The 22503-nt window shown below is 35.1% G+C and overlaps 1 protein-coding gene across 5 annotated transcripts in view; it reads right to left on the bottom strand.

Annotated features, from left to right (window-relative positions):
* CFAP54 (cilia and flagella associated protein 54) overlaps window positions 1-22503 on the bottom strand; it is a 115290-nt gene that overhangs the window by 34922 nt on the left and 57865 nt on the right. For 4 of the 5 annotated variants that reach the window (XR_008575837.1, XM_054816019.1, XM_054816292.1 and 1 more), the window contains exons 30-49: window positions 22109-22198; window positions 20862-20988; window positions 20352-20463; window positions 19554-19702; window positions 17722-17952; window positions 17160-17296; window positions 15623-15804; window positions 14700-14927; window positions 14265-14488; window positions 14036-14170; window positions 13304-13349; window positions 12268-12382; window positions 11087-11239; window positions 10369-10566; window positions 9390-9477; window positions 8736-8942; window positions 7089-7155; window positions 4062-4244; window positions 1805-1891; window positions 643-765 (exon numbers count right to left, since the gene is read on the bottom strand). Coding sequence is in view for 4 of the 5 variants with exons in the window: in XM_054816019.1 (XP_054671994.1) it covers window positions 643-765; window positions 1805-1891; window positions 4062-4244; window positions 7089-7155; window positions 8736-8942; window positions 9390-9477; window positions 10369-10566; window positions 11087-11239; window positions 12268-12382; window positions 13304-13349; window positions 14036-14170; window positions 14265-14488; window positions 14700-14927; window positions 15623-15804; window positions 17160-17296; window positions 17722-17952; window positions 19554-19702; window positions 20352-20463; window positions 20862-20988; window positions 22109-22198 (2882 nt within the window). In the remaining variant the exon portion in view is untranslated. Of the gene's footprint in view, window positions 1-642; window positions 766-1804; window positions 1892-4061; window positions 4245-7088; window positions 7156-8735; window positions 8943-9389; window positions 9478-10368; window positions 10567-11086; window positions 11240-12267; window positions 12383-13303; window positions 13350-14034; window positions 14171-14264; window positions 14489-14699; window positions 14928-15622; window positions 15805-17159; window positions 17297-17721; window positions 17953-19553; window positions 19703-20351; window positions 20464-20861; window positions 20989-22108; window positions 22199-22503 lie in introns of all 5 variants that reach the window. The other variant, XM_054816115.1, reaches the window with a different exon arrangement.

Here is a 22503-nt window from a genome sequence, read left to right as displayed (position 1 = left end):
GACCACAACCCCCATTCCCCGTCCCCCTGTGCCGCTCCAGGGGGAAGAGGTAGAGAAATTGGGAGTGAAGTTAAGATGGGGAAGAAGGGATGGGTGGGGGGAAGGTGTTTTAAGATTTGGTTTTATTTTCTCATTTTCCTACTCTGATTTGATTGGTAATAAATTAAATTAATTTTCCCCAGATTAATCTGCTTTGCCCATGATGGTAATTGGTGAATGATCTCTCCCTGTCCTTATCTCAACCCACGAGCCTTTCATTATATTTTCTCCTCCCTGTCCAGCTGAGGAGGACAGCCAGCAGCTTTGGTGGGCACCTGGCCTCCAGCCTGGGTCAACCCACCACAGCTGCTCTGTGCTGCTTTTGCCATCGTGAGGCTGCAGGGTAAGGACAGTCAGGCCATGGGTCGCCTGAAACTCCCTCTCAGGATTGGGGGAGTTGGGAGATGGGAAATTTCCCTTCAAATGAGCTCATTAAACTCAATTTGCCTCGCAGTGCCAGCTTCACAATGTCTACTATTTGACCTGTCTATTAAAAGAAATTTAGGAATTTTTTAGGAATGTATAATAACTTCCAAACGTAGAGTATGTGCAGTTTCATTAAGAGAACTGAGTGTTACAGTTCGATACTTTACTGGTGTTTACCTTCATTTGTTCAATTTTTCTGTATCCTGCAGGTATTTTCCATGGAATTCTCTCTCCACGGTTAAGCAAAGACAGTTCATGAAAGGCCTCTGTAAAAAATCCTATATCTGTAAGTACTTTAATCTGTGAAAAAAAAAAAACCAGAGCCTTTGATTTAAATATTTTCAATAATTCGTTTTGCTCAAAATAAAGTGTATTCAAAGGTAATTTTCAAGTAGATTTGGATACTGGAATAGTACATTGATGGAGAATGTTCTTCAATGGGAAAAAATTCTTCACATTTTATAGTAAAAAAATGAAATCTCAAAGATGGGTATTTCACTTTTGAAACAAAAATGAAAAAAAAATCCAAAAACATATTCTTCAAAAAGTTGCTCCTGACAAAGGAAAAGAACTTAATTCATCTGACTGGAGCTTTGAGTGTCAGTCTAAGATCAGCCCCTTATCAAAATCTGTTTCATAGATTTTACTCATCTTCGTCTCATAGTACTCAGCTACTCTCCCTAACCTGTATCAGCATTTCCTGAAAATATCTAAACCCAGTAATACTTCGACTCTTACTACAAGTTAGATTCCTTTAAAAAAACCCCAAGATATTAAAAAAACCAAAAACAAAACCAACAAGCAAACATTAATGAAATGACAAAAGTCTGTTCCCAGAAGTCTGACAACCTGGTTACACCATGATACTGATAACAAATCTCCAGAAGTGAACATTGTGAACAAAAAAAAATTTATGTTTTGCACTTAAGAAAACATTTAAAAGAACAGTGGAACGAGATAAAAAATACCAAGTAAAAAGTTTGGATCTAAGAGGGAAAAATCTTATGAACATATCTTTAAGGAGAAAGCTTGTTAAATGGAGAGTGGAAAGAAATGATGGAAGTACTTAACAGTCTCTGCAGGACATTAACAGTAAAACTATATAAATAACCCTACATCCTACTAAAATTGAGAATATAAATAATAGTTGCATTTAGAAAGTAGTCCTATTCTACAATCTGTTGTGCTAAGGAACACTAAGCAACAGCTGAACTTTAGAGCATTACATTTCATAGTAGTGATATATGAAGAAATATTAAATTGAGTATATTTAATAAAGAAGTGAAAAGTTTATTTGAAATACAATGTGCTGTGATAAAAAGAAAGTTTGTTTGATTACCTTGAAGATTCTTCCTTCAATACATTTAGCTGGGTCCTTACAAATCTCAGACACAATGTATTGGTATAATGTGAACAATGGTAAAATCTGTAGGAAAATATTAGGTCATCTAGTTATAAATGTCATAAAGAGTACAATTTTAGGCATGTACATTGCAATTACGTATCACAAATATAGAGATACTATTGGAGTACTGCTTTCACTGCCACATACCACCACTACGTTTCCTATGAAGGATGAACATGTTAAAAAGTTCTTCAGCTAGCTAAAGCTAACCCCTTATAATATCTTACGTGTGATTCATAATGTAGAAAGTGAAGTTTCCCCAAATTATTCTCTGTGTTTAAGCTGGGTTTTTTTACTATACCATTAGTGAGTAAACCTACTGGAAAGATGTTGATATAAGGGATTTCGAAAACTGTTTGCATTTTGATGCCATAATTTTTTCAGTACATGTAACAGAATAATAGCATTCTTTAAGCTTTATAAAATAAACACAATTAAGTCCTGCAACTGTCTAAGTGAAAAAATACCAATTGTAAAATAAACTGGATGGTGATAAGACTTATTGACAAATTTATTTGCATTCATTTCAAATTGAAAGTTTTTGTAGGGGCAACTAACAAAAAACATTTTATAACTGAGTTCCAGTAAAGTATACAAACACTGTATTTATTGTTATATAATATTTCAGAAAAAGCAGATTCTTTCCTAACAGATGTATTTGTTTACTGACATTGAAAGAACTTCCAAATTTTAATTACCATTCAGCTTTTACATTTTTCTTCACTTTAAAACGTCCCCAAGCTTGGAAAATGCTAACAGCATTGTTACTTTTTTGTCAAATGCACTTTTAGTTTTCATAAAGTAGCTTAATACTTCTGAATTTGGATTACAAATGCTTGATGCAAATGTTTTAATTGTACCCATACAGTTTCCAACTGATATTTGAAGTAGTTCAACAAAATTAGTCTTTGAAGTCTTATTTTTAATAAAACTGGAATCTTGATGTATTTTGATTTAGATGTCAAATCAACTTAGTGCCACCATCCAAAATGTTCCCACACATTAAGCATTCAGTGGAAATGAAGCTCTCATCCTGCTGAAACTGCAATTGTTTTGACCATGATCTATGACCTGGATCTATATTCCGCTAGAACAAGTGCAGAAAGAATAAAAAATGTGCATGGCCACATGAAGCAAGCAGTCAAATTAAATGTCCCTGCCTCCAGGTAACCGTCTGCTCCTTGATCTCACTTGGTCTCCCGTAGCGAGGGCAGTTAGACAAAGCTTAATAACAAAGCAGACTCCAGTAAAGCAGGATGGGAAGAAGCAACAACAGGAGGTAAAAGACAGACACTTAGCCTGAAGTTCCAGAAGAAATCAATCCAACAAATGGCTTGCTGACAAAAAAGGAGTAACGTCTTACTGCCTCCTCCTCTCTAACTCCTCGTACATCTCTACCCCCTACCCTTTTCTTACTCCCCTGCTGCCAGCCACGCGATCTTTTCCCCTCATTTGTACTGACTCTGCCATTTGCAGGACCTTTCCATAAGTGGATTCAACTCATTAAAGCAGGAGAAAACTAACTACTTTTTCTGCTGGGCAGTTTTCTGTTCTGTTTCTGCTGAGAATTGATTTATAGAGGTATACAATAATCGCGTGACATGAAAATCTGTCAGAGCATACAGGACCAAACAGAAACAAAGGTAGAATTGCACTTTTTTTAGTACTAGTAAGAAATTCAATCTATTTATTCCAATGTACAGCACTGCACCTTTGAAAGAAATTGGATTAAAGTGGAAGTGGTCAGTCATTAAATGGAGGAAATCAGCACATGATCAACATAAGAGGGACGCTGTAAAAACACTCCATACAGAAGATTAAAGGAACATGAGAAGCAGAAAGGCAGACTTTTATTTACTGAATGTGAAAATAAAATTACTGAAAGCATTCTAGACATACTGCATTTGAAGTCATTCTCTGTACAGTGCATTTCAAGTTGTATATAACAGGAAATTTCCTCCAAAATGCCTAAGCTAAGTGGACCATGTATTGTCATATTCCTGAAAAAACAAGTACCCTGTATATTCTAAAAACTGTAGGGAGCAAGCTATAACTTGCCTCTCAGTGCCACAGAACCTAACCATACACATATTTTGCTAGAGCTTCTGAGGTATCACATAAGTACACCCACACAAAAAAATAAGACTTGATGTCTTAAAATTCATTTCCAGAGTATAAAAATAATACTTACTATTAAATTTTGTTTTGCACAATGTAGTTGAAACATCAGGAAATTCAGACTTGCAACTACAGTAGAGATATCAGCTCTGTAGCGATCAGAGAACAAGTCGATGCCAGGAATAAGCATATCTGCTTCATATCGTGCAAAGTCACAGTCAGATGTCGGATGTGGAAGAGAAGCTCTAAACAGGGTCTGAAAATAATAATAATGAACCACTTGTGAAAAGATGTATAGGCATTAGTGAAACACTACAAATGTCCAAACTTTGAGACTCATAAATGACTACATAAATGAAACTCACTCAATGTCTTAAGTATCCAGTTGTTTCCAGACAAAACCATGAAAAATCTTTTTAGAAAAAAATGCTTTGTTTGTGAACTTGATAGAGGAAAAAAAAACAAAACCCGCTGTAAATAGTCTAAGGACAGTATTTCACAGAACAAGCAAAAGAGAAAAACTAATCTAGGTGTAGAAAAATAATCATGGAAGATTCCTCAGCAAGTATTCCCCAGGTAAAGAAAAGTCCTCCTAAAGAGCCAATGGTGCTTCTCTCAGATTCCAAGTCAAAGCATCCCAAATAAATCTCTGGAAGCACTGGAAAAAACCTGATCAATCACTTGGGGTTCTCACAAAGACTTCTTAGATAATTCTTAGGACAAGCCTCTGATCAGCAGACAGAAAGAACTTAATAATTTATTCAAACATCTTCATAATCAAGAAAAATGCATAGGAAAAATTTGCTGAGATGATTCTGGGGATGTGTTCAAACATTTCTTTACCAGTCCGAAGATGTTTCATGGAAAATATCTTCAGCCCAGAAAGCCAACCGTGTCAGCCCAGAAAGCCAACCGTGTCCTGGGCTGCATCAAAACCAGGGTGACCAGCAGGTCGAGGGAGGTGATCCTGCCCCTCTGCTCTGCTCTTGTGAGACCCCACCTGGAGTACTGCATCCAGCTCTGGGGCCCCCAGCACAAGAAAGACATGGGGCTATTGAGCTATTGGAGCGAGTCCAGAGAAGGGCCATGAAGCTGATCGGAGGGATGGAGCACCTCTCCTGTGAGGACAGGCTGAGAGAGTTGGGATTGTTCAGCCTGGAGAAAAGAAGGCTCCAGGGAGATCTAATTGTGGCTTACCAGTACCTGAAGAGGCCTACAGGAAAGATGGTGAGGGACTGTTTATCAGGGAGTGCAGTGACAGGACAAGGGGTAATGGGTTTAAGCTGAAGGAGGGTTGATTTAGATTAGATGTTAGAAAGAAATTCTTTACTATTAGAGTGGTGAGGTACTGGAACAGGTTGCCCAAAGAGGTTGTGGATGCCCCATCCCTGGAAGTGTTCCAGGCCAGGTTGGATGGGGCTTTGGTCTAGTGGAGGGTGTCCCTGCCCACAGCAGAGGGGTTGGAACCAGATGCTCTTTGAGGTCTTTTCCAACCCAAACCATTCTATGATTCTATGATTCCATCAGAAGAAAAATCTTTTAATTTTCCCCAAAACTAATAAAGCTAGTTTGATTTTACTTAGCCTTAAGTTCTTTCCCTGCCATCACCTCAGCTGTCATTTCTGAGAGAGCTGCTGACTTTAAGGCCAGTTAAAAGCTAGTTCCACCCTAGTTCCGCCTTTAACTAGGTCAGCTAGTGCAGCTTAAATCATATAACTTGAAATCAACGTGAACTTTAAAGAAGTAACTTAAATGTTCCTCCTTTAAAAAGGGAGGAGTGTGAACATTGTCTCTGGTGTTGGATATTCCTTCCCAATTGTGTTTATCTTGTCATAATTAGCAGTGATATGCTAGAGAAACATGCATTTACATACTCAGATCTGAGATATTAACAAGCCTAAAGCCTATACCAGCGGTGGAATTTAAATAAGGTTATAAAAGCTTTCCAAATCAAGGAACAAATTATGGGTTTGAACTTCACAAGGTACAGTGACAGTAATTGATTATATTTTTCAAGACACTCACCCTGCAAGCTGCTCCTATCCCAATTAATATCAGACCCACTTCAGTCAAGTCACAATTATTTCTACCATTATACAACTGGAACAAATGCTTACTACTATTTCTGTCAAAAGGAGGAATCAAAATTGTTCAGCTTCATATCACCAGCAATTACAGTGCTAGAAGCTAGTCAAAATTCTCCTTTACCTTTGTTTCTTCAACTTGTTCTCCTTCTGCTGAACTTAATGAGGTTTTAAATGTGGCCTAGCACAAGTCACACAGCCACAACCATGGCTGGCACAAGATGTTAGAAAGTGGCCTTGGTTTGTTTTGGAAGAAGCCGACTAACTTCCTGATGCTGTACGGGGATGAGTAAGCACTGATCCCAGTGGAGTATGACTGGCAGAATACTTGCAGTTCTTTCTCCTATATCACTTTTGTTACTGGTATCTTAAAACTTTCTTTTAAAAGTAAACTGAAACCCTTTTTTCCTCTATAGCTGGTTTCTGAAAGTTTGCAAACTTAATTCTAATGATCTTATTTTCTTTGTAAATGAAACAATCATTTAGACTAACCTCTATTTTTAGAGCAAACTTCTTACAGAGATGAAATTTTAGAATTACAAACTAATATCTTCCAATGCTAAAAAAGATTAAAAAATTTCTTTTTCTAAACAGTCTGTTCTCCTGGTTGAAAATTCATGACAATGTGTGAAGACTCTGTACAGATCTGACAGAGAGCACTCTGCTATTGTTGATGCCATCAAGCTCTTCCTGAGCAGAGCATTTCCAAGAGAAGAAAAATATATTTGACTGCCAAATATTTTAGCCATCTTCACTTTTCAGTATTTCATTATTTCTCTGAGACACTAGCCTTTTATTGAAGTGATAATTTTTAGGCTATAATACAGGAATAATATTAAAAAACAGAGAATAAAAACATCTAATCTAATGTGCATAAATTGTCAACTACCTCTGATCTCCAGTTTTCCTTTACAATCAAAATGAAAAGAGAAATATTTTAATAGAGGGTTATTGAGATTTAAATTTTAGAAGCAATCTGTCAACTTCATGAATTCTAACTGAAATTGTATGCTTACCTTAAAAAGCATAGCAGAAAAATAGCAGTATTTAGTTCTTAATCTCATCTTTGATGTTGTTATATACCTAAAGTACAACAAATAATAAGAAATATGAATGTGCCCATCAATATAAATTATTCAAACTCTTTTTTTTTTAATCTAGTATAATAATGATGCTAACATAGTCTAGATGTTTTCCATATGGGAAAACAGCTGCCTGTTCTGTAGATAGGTGCTCAGCCGTGCCATGCAAAGAAAGAAACATTTGACCAAAGACAAACCTAGACAAAGGGATTTGTCTAGATTCTCTTTAAGGGAGAGAAACAGGCAATCTAAGTGCAAAATTCATCTCACACAAAGCTAGAAAGATAAAGCAGGTCAAGCAACTCACACCTTAAAGTGTATTTCTTTCCATAAAGGAAGCCTAAGATAACTAGCACACGTAGACTTACACATGGTAGGTGTCTAGTTACATTAAATGAATCCCACATAGTATCTCATCAGTATTTAAATGATCCTGGTAGCAGGGTACTCCTCTGATACTAGAAATCTTTAATACAATATTAGAATCCTTTAATACAATATTAGAATCCTTTAATCTGCATTTTACAGCCTGAGACTAAGTTGCTCTAGAAAGAGCAACTCAAGGGAAAGATGTTTAACAGCCCAAGTCAGGTCTGATTAGAAAAGATTGGCCTGAGGGAGAAGCCGAGAGGATAGCTCCCGCCAGATCCCTGCCAGGATTTGGAATGGGCATATTAACAGCACAGGGATAGAATACAGTCCAGCAAATAGGTGCCACATGCACCTACTGGGTCTTGCCTAATTCGACCTGAGATTGCACCACAGCTCAGAATTAGAAGAGTTGTTGTTTAGTATCAACTTAAACTCACTCCTTTTCCTCTTGGGTGCTAATTCTGAGTGTTGCAATGCTGTTTCATCCTGAAATATCCATGCTAATACTTTCAAAGCTACCTCGGTTTACAGATGTTTCACAGTGCTATTAATATGACCTGCTTCTCAGGTAAGACAGGTTACTCAGATGAAGTTCTGCCCTTTCATGGGTATAATGCTTCTAAGGTCATTTAGAGCTGGCTTAGATATTTCTAAACTTTATATTTTGTACATTTTTATATTGTACAATACATTGAGGAACAGCTCAGAATTACATCCATGGTGTTTTACCAGCAGTCAAGGAGTAGTGGACGGAAATCTTTATTGATGGTAGGCTTTAATACAGTAATTCAAATTTCAATTAGTTGTAATTCACCAGAAAATGAGTACTTTAGGCAGTAAATCTGCCCTCAAGATACATTAATATTTAATATGTGCAATGACTTGGGAGATGTGATATTTCAATTGAAAATCAATATGACTGTAAAATCCTTGCGCTTATGACTTTTTATCATTTTGTTTTATTTCAATGATCTCTCCATATAATATACAGCTGCAATTACGATCAAAGATGAGCGCTCAAAAAAAGGGAACAAACAATGTTCTCCAAAAGAACAACTTTCTTCCTGAAAGGAAGAATTCCTCTGCTTTTTATGAGGTTTTTTTATAGCAACTCATTAGTATTTTTAAATTAATTTCAAGTTGCCTACTGTCCTGGATGAGTAATTTGTTTAAAATACGAAAAAATACATATATAGATATAATACTTACTGAGCTATCTTAGCCACTAAGACTGCTGCATGTAAACATCCCCAAACTCCAGCCTGAGAAAGAAATTTCTGACTGATATCAGTCGATCTTTCAACTGCAAAGCAGTCTGTAGTATTTTTTGGAAAACCTAATTCTTGCCAGTTGTTAAGAGCATCAGCAATGTTGAGCGTTTCATCAAGGGCTTGACACCAGTATTTACAAGCAGCTCTGTAACACATTAAAAACATTCTCATCATATTGCTGACATTTTCCAAAGTGCAAGATAAGACTCGCTTCATTTTACCTTTATTGCCTGAGATATAACTAATTCTGATTAGGTCAAAAACTGAAATACAGTTTCTACAACACAAAAAGATACCATTCCTGGTTGATAGACTTATTGGGACTTATACTAAAATTAAATCATCAGACAATAGATATTACTTCTTAAAAACATATAGAGATGCTTAATTAATTTGCTTCATTTCAATTAACTAGCTAAGAAAAATAATTTCTAGAAAAAAAGCCTCTCAAAATATAGCTAATAGTGAGTTATGTGAAAGAAGTTATATGGACTTGAGGATAGCACAAGAACTTACAAAACAGTTGAAGGGTATATGAATACCAGTTAAAAAAAATTAAATGATGTTCTTTTTTAATCCAATAACTATGTACCTTTTGTTTCCAGCATAAAAGTGAAGATTTCCAAGTTCATGTAAAGCCTGAACCTTGAGGTCTCTTTGGTTGTTTATTTCAAGGATTCCTGTTATTTATTTTTTAATAAATTAGAAAAAAATATTGTCACATCATTAAATCAGTTACTGAATCCTGAACAAATTTTGCATGAGGAGACATGCATTCACATGTAACTCAATGCATTAATATTTTTGAAAGATTTATTAAGCTTGTATGTTTTACCTTCAAATGTACAATTTCTTATTTCTACTATCTTTAAAAACAAGAGTAGGATGTATTTATGGACCTGTTTACCTAAGCTTTTGTATTTTTGTTTTTTTCAGACCTCTTAAATTTTTTCCTCTTCAAGAGATAAACTGGGAAGCAGGCATTAGTCCTGCTAAACAACACTGCCTGCATGCAGCACAGTAGCACTGTCCCTAGCTCATTTCTGGACCCCTTCAAATAAAACCACTTACGGCATCTGTTGACCTGCTACACTTCACCTATTTTGTCATACACCAAAATCAGGTAGTAGTACTAAGTGAGCTGTAACTCTATGAGTAAAGCCATACTAGAACGTAAGATGGAAGCCAAGCAACTAGGTCTCACATTCAAATGCACAGAATCCAAAAGGTCTGTTTGCTAGGAAAAACACTATCATGGAATTAAAATGAATCTGCTAAACATTACAGCAGATGCTTAATTTGTGATTAATCAGTATAACACCATTGAAGTAAAGCTTTTTCATAAGATGACATAACTGTAGAGTTATGAACCAGCTAGTGGCTTGTTTAGGATCTAATGCAGATTTTCTGAATCAACAGAAAGAAGGTTGTGTATTTCTGAAAATCAGCTTTCTGACAGTTATAGCTGTCTGACAGAGGAAAATAACACTGGAATAAACATATATGAACACAGATAGGCAGAATTATATTACATCTTAGCTGTAAACAGAAATTTATGAAAAAAAAATTACCAATTGTTTGTTCATAGGAAGAGATAATTACTGAAAGCTGTGACTGGGGTATTGGCTTACTCTCAACCATACTGGATAAATTAAATTTTTCTTCAGAAAGGTCACGTGGCGTTGGTAGAGATATCAGTTCAGCTCCTACATTAAATTCTAGTCTTCTCTTTGAAGAGATATGACTGCTGATTGCTCTTGCAGCATTTTCTAGACCAGAAAAGTGATTTATATGATCAGTTTGGAAAAGTATTATACTATTTCCAGCACCACAAATATTTCCACACCACATTACTCGAACAAATATACAATTCCTGTGTACCCTATTTTTATCTGGTTTCCTATGCTATGATTCTGTCTATGTGTCTCCTAACTAAACTCATTAGACATAATTCATCGGTCAGTGCAACCAAATGAAAATACGTGCTCTGTTAGAGAAAATAAACTTGGGAAGATCTGCCAATCAGTCCTCTAACAGAGGTTTGGCTGCAGACAGACAAGTGACACAGCTGCATGAAAAAAAAATTATCATCCAACCATGAGACACAAATCATAGGAAATCAGGCTTAAAGCTTGTGCTTATGGAACTTCATATATAACTTTATATTCTTTATTTTTGTAATTGTCAATAACGACTAAAATTTGAATTTAAAAAAATCTATTCCTTTCACTCTTTACTATTTTAACTGCATATACACTTTACTGAGAAACACTTCAATAAATAACTCACCTTGTGTGTGCGCGAGAAATAATGAAAGTAGTTTTCTGCTGTGTCTCAGTGCTCTGCTGTGATAGTTAGATTTTTGTAGAGCTTCTCTAAAACAGTTCAGAGTATCATTCACATCAAGAGGTACATAAACTAGGGCTTTCGCTTGACTGCGATCTAAAAGGAATTAATAATTATGGAGAACAATTTTGCATTACAGAAATATATACTTTTAGTAAATCACTCTGAGAAACATATATCTGAACCATTCCACAACTTCAAAACTAAAATATATTAACATAATTGTCACCTTTGTTTCCTGTTGGATTATGAATTAAAGCAAAATTATTAATCACCAGGAACACTCTGAGCATTTATGTCTTTTTCAGTGTTCCATTTTAGTTCTCATGTGACATCTATATTCCCTGAATTCCATCTGCCCTGGGCATGCCTCAGCTCAGCTTTCTGCTCTGAATTCTGGCATCTTAAGTCTGGAAACAAATCTTTTACTAGAAGTGTTGATCCTATTTACTACAATTACCGTAGTTTCTATGTACCAACCTGTGAGTTGGCATGCTCTCTTCACTGAATGCATAATATTACCTACTCTTCTTACATACAGCATTATTTATTCTTTAATGACGTTCCTCAGCTGAATTCAACACAAGGCCCTGTGCGCAATGTGTTGACATATCTGTGGTATGAAGAACTATGCTTTACAAACTTCCATTAATGACTATAACATTTTAATCCTGACTGAAAAGAACAGCAACTGTGGGTAAAAGAGGTGTTTTGTCACATTATAGTTCACTTCAGTTTTTCTATCGATTCTATCGGTAACAGTGCAGGTTCACATTAATTTCTGGGTATACTGCTGGATATTCAACAATACCGACAGAAAACTGGACCAAGACTGTCAAGCTCACTCAACATACTGTAGGTCATCTGGCATTTGGATAACAACTGCTTTTCTCTGCTTTCAGATACAGCGTGAATATATTTGGAAAGGTCTTGACAACATTACTATCCATCCAAAATATCCAGAATAATAATTTGAAGACAAAACTGAGTTTACATTAAAAGAAACAGATTATAGGAGCAGTGGAAGACCTACGATAAGGAGGAAACCAAAAGAAATATCCAGTATGAAAAAAGGAAAGGGTTTGGGAGAAAAGAGAACTCACGATACTGAAATGTACTCTGACCTGTATAATCATTTTTCATCTCAGGACAGAAAAAGTATCCAGGAAAAATCCGTTCACTAGCAGAATGGGCAACAGGCAGCTGTAATTTCTGCCCTATGTAGTTTCTGCAACTCATCTAGAAAGCAAGTTTTGTTTAATGATAATTGAATAATATTCAGAAAAATCAATGTTTGGTGCTTAAAGTTAAGTATCTAAATAGTCATATGACAAAATAAATGAGGACTAATTTACAAAGACACCAATGACCCATAACTAGTACCCTTGTCAGTAAGAGACGAAACATTCACAACACCTAAATATTGGATATAACATATATAAGTATTTAGATGTTAATAAATTAAACTTGCATCTTATTCAGTATTTGCCATAATCATGAGCAACCAGTTGATGTTCAGTAAATACTCCACTTTTCTTTGCCTGGATAAATGCATGATTGCAAAGAACCTGTCAGTATAAGTAGGCCTAAAGAGGACACTGCCTGTAAAGCATGATGGAATGCTGCACAGGGATATACAAAATAGCTTTAAGCAAATAGCAGAAGCAGTCTAACCCTGTCAGAGATGCAAACTTCCAGACTCTATAAAGGGCTAATCCAGCACAGACATTTTATTTTGCTAATGTAGCTACATCACTTCAGAAGCAAAAGAACCAATTCAGATCTAGTTCTAGACTCCCTGAAAGGCATCGCATTGTGAAATGTAGCCATACCCTCCAAATTTCTAACCTGATGATGTCGTTTTGAACAATCCTTATTACTATTAACTATCATTAGTCTTTATTCTGTAAGTTGTCTCTCAAAACTGTGATTACTTTTCCACACTGCTCAGATTACAGTGGTATGTGGTGGTTTGCCTCACTGTCCTTTTTTTTTTTTAAGACAAAGCACTATGTTCTGAACAGCAGGGCCTGAAAGAAGTCAGCAGGAAACAGCCTTACAGAGAGACAAGATAGAGCACCTCAGCTGCCCTTCACAAGCCAGGAGTGCCCTTTGGCAAGGCAGTGGCTCCTGAATGCTGTGATCATGTTCAGAACAAACCTGTTTGGAATTCCAGATCCCATTTTCCCCCATCTCCTTCAAATCCCGTGTTTATATAAGTAATAGAAACATATTAAAAACATCAACCATGCAACTGACTTTTGCAAAACCTCTTAGAAATAAAGCTTAGGTTAAATAAAAGGAAAATCATAACTTTTAATAGCTAATTCCATGAAAAATTTCCAAGTAGCAATGTCAGTTTACTACATAGAGCCATGGCTTTTAATGAGACAACCTTGCTGAGCAGCTTAGGGGTTTTTTGTTGGTGGTCAAGTTTTACAAGTTTTTTATTGGTATTGTCAGTGTTTGGGTTAACTCAATTTGATTAATTTTGGTCTTTAGAAGCAGTGTTCCAATGCAGAAACAAAGCAATCTCTTTGTATTTAACTTTAATTAATCACAAAGATTGCACAATATCCAAATAAATGTTTTCAGGTTAAAAGAGCGGCATCAAGCACTAACACGAAATTAGATTTAGGCTCATTATATGGAATGGGTACATTATGCATGGAAGAAATGTTCACTGGGTCATCAAGTCCAGACCTCTGCTGCTGCCAGAATTATGTCATATAAGCCTTTTCATGCACTTCAATCAATTATGTTCATTAATTTATTATAATTTACAATTTGTGAACATTATGAAAAACCATATTAATCTCATCAGTGAAAGTACTTCACTATATTTAGTTCACATTAAGAGTCAGTGCCCAAAAAAGAAATCTGTGTTTCACCTTATGTGCATTATCAGACAGATATTTTATGAAATGAGATTCATGGCTGTCTGGGCCACTGAATTGCTGTATCCTTTCCAGCAGCTGCCTCTGAGCATACACCAGCAGTGGACTCACTTGTTCTGTGTATCTCTCACTGGAAAAAAAGCAAAGTATAGTAATTAAGCAAAATAACAGTATATTTAACTATATCATGTTGCTTTTTAGTTATTAGAGTTGGTGTGACTTACTGTGTAAATATGTTAAACTGTACAGCTATGTGTACCAGTGCTTCCCACTTCTTCATTTGATATAGCAATTCTATTGTTTTAAGAATCAGATTACATATCCATTTCAAGTCAATCACATTCACATCATCCAGGGGAGACTGTGGATGGAGATTAGAACCACCATTCTCATCCATAATACCTCCTACACAACTGGGAATGCAGAAGTCTCCTTCAGGATCCACAATCTACAGTGAAGAAACATTATTCTACCTCTTATTTTCAAACTAGTTTTTAGCACAAATCAAATTATGAAGATCAGGAAGTACTATAATCCTCTAAAAACTTGTTACAGAGAATAACTTGGAGATACCAGAATATAATGCAAGAGAAAGAAAACTATCTCTACTGAAGGTGTCATAAGAAAGAGTATACTCTCTTAATAAAAATAATTTTTACCTTAAGAGACTTGCTTGCTTGTAGATCAGTTATCATATCAATGATCATGTCTGATGCCAAATAAAATGGCAACCAGATGGTGTTCCTAAGAAAACCCCTGGTAATGGGAAATGTGTCCATATGGGAATGTGAATGGTTAGCAATCAATTGTAATTCTTGAGTATAGTTCCAAAGTTCTCGACAAGCATTTTGAAGCAACGTCCAGTGGCCACCACGGTGAGCAAGAACCTATACATATCATTCAAAATATAATTATACTTTGGAAATTCAGAAATTAAAAACTTCATTCTTTTATTGCAAAGCTTAGGTATAAGTAATCTTTCAAAATAGCAGTCTATGGATCATCCTTAATAACAGATCATTCAATATTTCAATTTATATAACACATTACAGAACCTTAATTTGGAAATTTCCATAGAAGCACTAATTTATAATTTAATTGCTGCTTTTGGTGTGAGAATAAGAAATAAAAATTAATTCATACCACCTATACATGCATTTTTACTTGGTTATAGACGGGTTTATGGCAAGAGTAGTCAGTCTGCATTTCCTTTCAATCACGTGTCCTTCTGCTTATACTACCAAGGCATTCACTAAGACTTGTAAAGGGAAAGATAAGTCTGCAAGTATTTTCAGAAAGATTTAACAAACATGAGAAGGAAAGTTACAAAGACTAAAGGAAAAATAAAACATTTATATAAATTATGATATGTTTGATAGAAATAAACATTGAGATAGGTGATGTGTCTGACATTTCATACACTGTACTTGGACATTTTGCAGAAGATGAGAAATCATTGCTCTTTCCCACTGAAGTTTTTTAAAGTTTCTGAAGTGTGGGTTCTTTTAACGTAGAAAGTAGTAAGTATTGTAATGCAATGCTTAGTAATAAATAAAATGTTTAATAAGAAAGCTTATCTTACCACTGCTCTTCTTAAATGCAGAAAGATTTTTGTAAAATGCTCCAGTAAAATGGTATTTGACAGAAACCGGTTGCATTCTTTGGGGGAATGAGAGACAGAAATTTCTGTATCATTTGTTGTTTGAGTTTGAGGAGTATCTGTTCCACTCAGTTTAATGCTGTGCTCAGAAGATTTATCTGTACCTGAAGACAAAAAGTTCACTGGTTACAAATGAGTTAAAGTTCTAAAAAAAATAAAAAAGAAAATATTATCAGCCAGCTAGGCTTTTCCTGTGGCAGCTAAATACTTAAATGTTAGAAAATGCCAATGTTAAGGTTATCATATTTATAAGGTTATGATATTTAAAATATAAGATGCTTTTACTTAAGCATTGGGGGAAGCAGGGATAAAATAGTGTACTAAATAGTTTTCAGCCTCAAAACCAAAACATAACCCTCACAGAAGTTAAGTTTTAGCAAGAAATCACTGTGTGGCAAGCTCCCGAGAACCTTTCTGCCTCTGAGGCCTCTTAAAACAAGAAGTAAGGAAGAAGGGAAGATTTCTGACAAATTCTGTGGTATGTGCAGAATTGCTTCATTATTTTATTCAATACCAAATATCCTCCAAGGGGAAACACAGGTTCATGGTAGTGGGATACAGTAAAATCTGAGCTAGAGGTTTCAGGCAGAAGCTCTTTTCTAGCTAAGCAGTATTTGAACTCTATGGCAAACTACACACTTGATTAAATTCTTTCATTCAGAACTGCAAAGGCTAGGTGGTAGTAAACAGGATTTTCATTAGTTTTCAGCAACTTTCAGTGACTCGGTTCTCAGTGACTTGTAAACATCAAGACAAGAGAGTATAACTAAAAGTAAGCTGTTGCAAAGAGAACCAGTGAATTCAACTGCTAGTTTTTGTCACACCTCCTTGAAAAAGGCAGAGAGGATGGTTGATTCCTAACTTAGGAAATCCTACATGGAACGATAGGAGAGTTTTGCTCTCTACAGCTTTGAAAGATAACACTAAAATTCAGTCTATAATTTTAAGAAAGACTTACAGAATGACCCAGGAAATTACTGACCTGTTAGGAAATCTAAAGGAAACTACAGACCAATTAACAACTACAGAAACTCATAAAAATTATCACTGCATTTAGAATAATCTGGAATATTATCAATTTACTAGGTCTAGGTAGCGTGGCTTCTGCAAACCGAAAGCTAGTATCACTAAATTATTAGAATTTAGAAATGTTACTAAAGTATAGGATAAAGAATAACCACTTGATAAAAAGTAACAGATCTATCAATACAATAAACAATGCTCAGAGTTATTATAAATGCCCCATTATTGACTATGACTTCTTTTATATTAGATATGCCACAAAGAGAAAATACAGAGTACATTTTTGAAATCTAGAAACATTTTCTCTTTAAATTGGCATGAGTGTTTTTTCAAAGGTGATGTGGAGAAGCAATGACAGAAGTCAAGACAGAAATTAAGAGAGGGAAAAAGTTAAGTTGAAACTGATTCCAATTGTGTACCCGTTACGAGCTCTTACAAGTTTGTTTTTCGGTCACTCTTGACTTTTTAATGAGAGGAGGAGTTGGTGTTCCCATGTCATTTTCTATGACTTCTCTCACCACTACAGTGCCAGAATTATTCAATGAGAATATTTCAGGATCCAAAATATTGTAACTGCAGAATGGGAGAAAAAGAAGAAAGCACAACCCCCCACCACCACCCCCAGATACAATATTAAAAAGAATTTTGATATACACACACAAAATTCAGTTCCTCAAAAGTGAGTTTTGATTACTCTCCGGCAGCTTTAAAAATAATGAATGATATCCAAAAGTTATAAAGGAACAAAAAAATAGCACAGTATAGTATATTGCAAAACTTTCATCTGACCAGTCAAGTGAGCAACCAAAAATGTGCATGTCACCTGCCATATGATGGAAAGCAAAACTTGTTACATAGTAAATCAATTTGCATTTGGAAGCTCAACTGTTCCTATGACAAACTGACTGATGATATTGTAATTCAGATCTGTCTGCATTAATGGCAATAACACAATAATCTTTATTAATGGCAATCACTGATAATGCAGTAAGATATACCTGTCCAGATACCGTGAACCACAAATTCCAATGTTATATTGCTCTTCCAGTTTCTTTTTAAATAAGTTGTAGTGTGCAACTGCCAGATAGATATTCATCTGAGACCTCCAGGGCATCTCTTCAAGACATATTTGATGAAACTTCCTTCGCTTTAAGTAATTACTCACAATTGGTTTCAGCAGTATCACTAAGGTGTGACGAGCTACTTTTTGCAACTGTTCCTTGCATTTCCTAAAGCAAAATAAATGAAGTAGCAAAAAAATGAAACTGTGTTTTCTTGAAGCTGTAGAAAAGAAAATCATGGTAAAGATACACAGAAGTATCCCAATGCATATCCACAGACTCATATTAACTGAGAGGTATGTGACACATTTCTAGCAGAAGGATTTTTGCTGCAGTCAGTAAAAGCAATTGTGCTTTCCCCTTTAAGTGCACTTAACACACACTAAATCCTATCTTATATTTTACCTACTTCCATTACGATATTTGTCTTAATACTTACAAAAAGTTTAGCTCTGTGCTTGAAGTTATTTGTATCTGTAATCATCCAAACAGTTTATTATAGCAAGTACAACGTGTTTCACATAGCCTGTTCAGGAGATGGAGGGTCTACTATTATACTATAAATTTGGATCACTCTTTTTATTGATGTGTTTTAGTAGCTAATCATCCTCAATGTGAAGAAAATATTTTATTTCAGATATGGATGCCTGGCTTTAATTTCCAGCCATAGATTTTTTTTTTTTTTATGTTTCTCTGCCAGATCAAACAATTCTGTGTTACCTGGCACACATACAATGCTATAGTCAAATCAAATATCTTTTTGTTTGTTTGTTTGTTTGTTATAAACTGCAAAATGATCCCTTTATCAATCTAAATTATTTTTTTGCCTGTTTTCCACCTTTAAAATGTCAGCAGAACAGTATACCATATGCAATGTTGATTATATGACACAGCAATATTAGTATGTAAGATATGAAAGAACAGATGAAAAAGCAAGAAGCCCAGGATAAGTTAAACATCCCCTCTTTCACTGAAAGCCATGAAAATCATGTCATGTAAGATGGGGGTTTAGTGTCAAGGAGGAAAAATGGATGGTTTAGGTAAATATTTAGAAGATAGTGTATGGAAGACTTTTTTGAGGTTCTTGATTTAAAACACTTCCAGAATCGGTTACGTGATTGCTTATATGCAGATATTTCTAGTTTTCTATTTGCTAATTGCTGGAAGCATAATGACCAAAGCACCAGGTAATGAATATGACAAATTCTTTTCAGTCAGAAGGTACTGTTATTAGCGAGTTAACCAAATATATACAATTATCTGCCAAAAGAAGAGGTGAATGAATTTTCTTTTGTTTCTGTCAAGGAACAGTTTTCCGAAAACTACAGAACAGATAATCCAAAAAGACTGGCAAAGGGATGACAGAAATCAGTTACACTACCTGAACATCAGGAACAAATAAACATATTCTTTATTAGATTTCTAACAGGTAAGCTCCCCAACACAGTTTGAAAAGCATTATAGTATGCAGATTAACATAGCTTTTCCACCGTGATGAATCCACATACTCATGAAATACAATCTTTGATTATTCATACAAAGACTTCAAAATCTTCAACAGTTATTCTCTGAAATAGAAATGAGATAGATTTTGTTCTCTTGAGTGGAAGCCAATTTTATACCAAACTAAAACAGAAAAGTGAGTGGACTGTACAGAAATTCATCCCTTTGATAGAAAAATGTTTTTAAATACACACTTAATTGTAAACTAAATTTCAGTCAAAATATTTTGGTTCTGTATATGAACCCGACAACTTATGTTCATTTACCTTTGTGCTTCTGGAGATTTCATTATGTTTGGATGTTTCATTAAATACTGTCTAAGAGTCTGTCTTTTTCGAATAGGACTCAAGGCTTCTTTTCTTCCTTTCTTCAAAGTTGATGCATCTGGTTTCTTTAAAGGTGAGGTCTCTGTACTCTTTAAAAAAATCTTCCATGAAAATCTTAAATATACTTCAAATATTTATATCTACATTATCAATTACTTGAGTTATACAGCAGTTTGGCTTATGCAGGAACAGAACGGAAAATAAATTCTGGAACTGTTTGTCAGAATAAGACAGAAAAAAAGTATTTAATATCCCCAAAAGCTTCACAATTTTTCTGGAAGATATTCATCAAATGCCTGACACTAAGAAGCCAGCCAGCTCCCCAAATATTTTCTTTCATATACCAGTGTTTTTTCATCTCAAAAATAATGATAGCTCTTTTCCTATTATTATAAATAGTAAAACTTTGCAATGCAAAAACCGGGACAGAAAACCCTTTCCCTAATCTACCTGAGATGCTAGCAGTATTACAGCATGACTAGATGGCTATGAGGGAGAAAACTCTTCCTCCAAAACAACACAAATCCATTAAGATTATTCTTAGCTTCCAATAAAAGCAAAAATTTATTTTAGGAGATTTTAGGAGAGCAGAGGTGAGCTGAGGACTAGAGTTTGTATCCCAAATTTTACTAATTATGCATGTCTTTAGCTGAGGTTTTTATGAGACAGCTTTTAAAAATATATTTTTGTGCTTATGGTATTGCTGCCCAGTAAAGACTCTTTAAAAATAAAACTCACTTTCTGAAACTCCACAACTCCTGTAGTGTATCTATCCGTGCCTTCTGGCAGAGTGGAAGAACTTGTTTCTTGTGTTGATATTCCATTGGTACAGAGAAGGTGGTCATTCCTCCTGACAAACAAATAACGTTAAAATCATCATCATCACCGTCATCAACTCCTTTCATATTAAAAGGGTTATCTTTGGGAACAGGTAGGGCACATGCAATCCCTATTTCACTGGGAGTTTTAAATTCAGCCGGTATTCTTTCCTTCTTCCCCTTCAGAAAATAGCAATAGATAGAGTTTTGGACACAGCCAAGGGAGAAGTCTCCATGTATAATAAGGTCACAATACAATATTTTCTGTAATTACATAATCCTCTGTGTCCATGGAACTTCTGCAGACTAGGAGCCATGGAAATAGCTCCAGATGGGTCTTCTACAAGGTACAATTTACAGTTTCTGCTGTAACTGTGACACCGGTGAACCTAAGTAGTAGTTTTTCACTACTTCTATAATAGAGATCTACCTTTTCAAGTAAACTTGCACATTGCCTGCCCACTCCAGAACGCATTGAAACTTCTCTTCATTCAGGATTTTGTGCAAAAGTTGAACAAAGAACTCAAGAAAACGTGATTTCTTTCTGAATTTCATCACTGCAATGAAGTAACAAATAATTAACAGAGTCTTTTGTACTTTTGCTGTAACAGGTTTCTGAATTCAGCTGTAATTGCATCTATGTATGTCTGAAAGCACATATTTATGTAATTTTGCACACTGATGAAGAAAAGGCATACTGATACCAAAATCAGATAGGTCATGAGACACAACAGCAGTTGCTAAATAGTTCTTCTTGTGACCGGGCATCCAGAATCATAAGTTCACTCTATTTACGCTCCTAGAATGAAAAACATTCTAAGGACTGACACAACAGGTTTGGAACTATTTTTGTAGCATGCAGTACATAATGTAAAAATATTTTATAACACTATTCAACATGCCTAATTGTACACATGTCTGAAAATCCTGAAAAAACAATAAAGCAAGTATAAACAAAGTACTCGCATTCTATTCACTTGGGTTGCTCTTCTCAGTGACAGTCACATTAGTGTACAAGCATCACACAGTTCTCATTGCAGCAGTGGAGCTGTGTTGTCCAGATTTTAGGCTGCTTCATAATTGCAAACTGCTTTCACTGTTTGGCTATCTTCATAATTTTTACCATCAATAAATAAATATTTATCCTATTCGAAAGCTATACTAATTTTAAAGGCTAAGCTCCATTGTTATTTTGAATATTAAAAAAAAATAAGGTGGTGGCAAAGGTCACATACCTAAATCTTAAATCCTATTTCAAAAACACAAGCGTACTCAGACTTTTGTGAGTTCCTCTTTCAAAAACATAATGTGGAAATGGAGTATCGAAATTTAAAAAGAACATTCCACACAAACAAAATCTTGACACGACTTTAAAAAAATGAGGTCATTTGTAAGGTTATTAGAAAATAAACATTATTCAAATTATTTAAAATACGAATATTTTATATACTTAGCATCAATATCTAAAATAATTTTTTGCAAGTATTTCATGCATTTCTAAATGTGACTATGTTAAGAACTTTTTTTCAGCTATGTTTTACTTGATTTTGTATATTTGAGAACAAAATGAAGAGAAAGTTTCCAAGAGCTTTTTCCAAGCAAGAAGTAGATAGCTTTACTGGCAACATTCTGAAGTAAAGAAGCCTTTACAACTAAAGTAAACATCAATTATCCTACCTTCTCGATAAGCACTGTTTGATGTCCAACATGAAATTACAGGGTAGAGGAACAAAGGATCTTCCTGTCCTGTAAGCTCTGATCCATAAGCTACATCAATAACCAAATCAAATCCATTATGACAAGCAGTGATAGTGCACAATAGAAACTCTACCTGGAATCATAACTGAAGACTAGAAAAATCCTTCTTTAGCACAGAGTTTGCTTTTAAATCTCTCACTGTCATCCAGAGAGAAATTCAAAAGCTTGTTATTTTCTTCTAACATAAGTAGCCGTGCCACTTAAATCATGAAGAGCTAATGGATGTAACTGATGAACTTCCAGCTGCTAGACTAATGAGCAGGATGTCTGGAGTTCATGAGAGGCCTAACAGAGGTCCATACAAATCACCTGTG

Source organism: Grus americana, chromosome 1 (genome assembly GCF_028858705.1).
Source record: "Grus americana isolate bGruAme1 chromosome 1, bGruAme1.mat, whole genome shotgun sequence".
Taxonomy (NCBI): domain Eukaryota; kingdom Metazoa; phylum Chordata; class Aves; order Gruiformes; family Gruidae; genus Grus; species Grus americana.
This window is presented reverse-complemented; position numbering and strand designations above follow the sequence as displayed.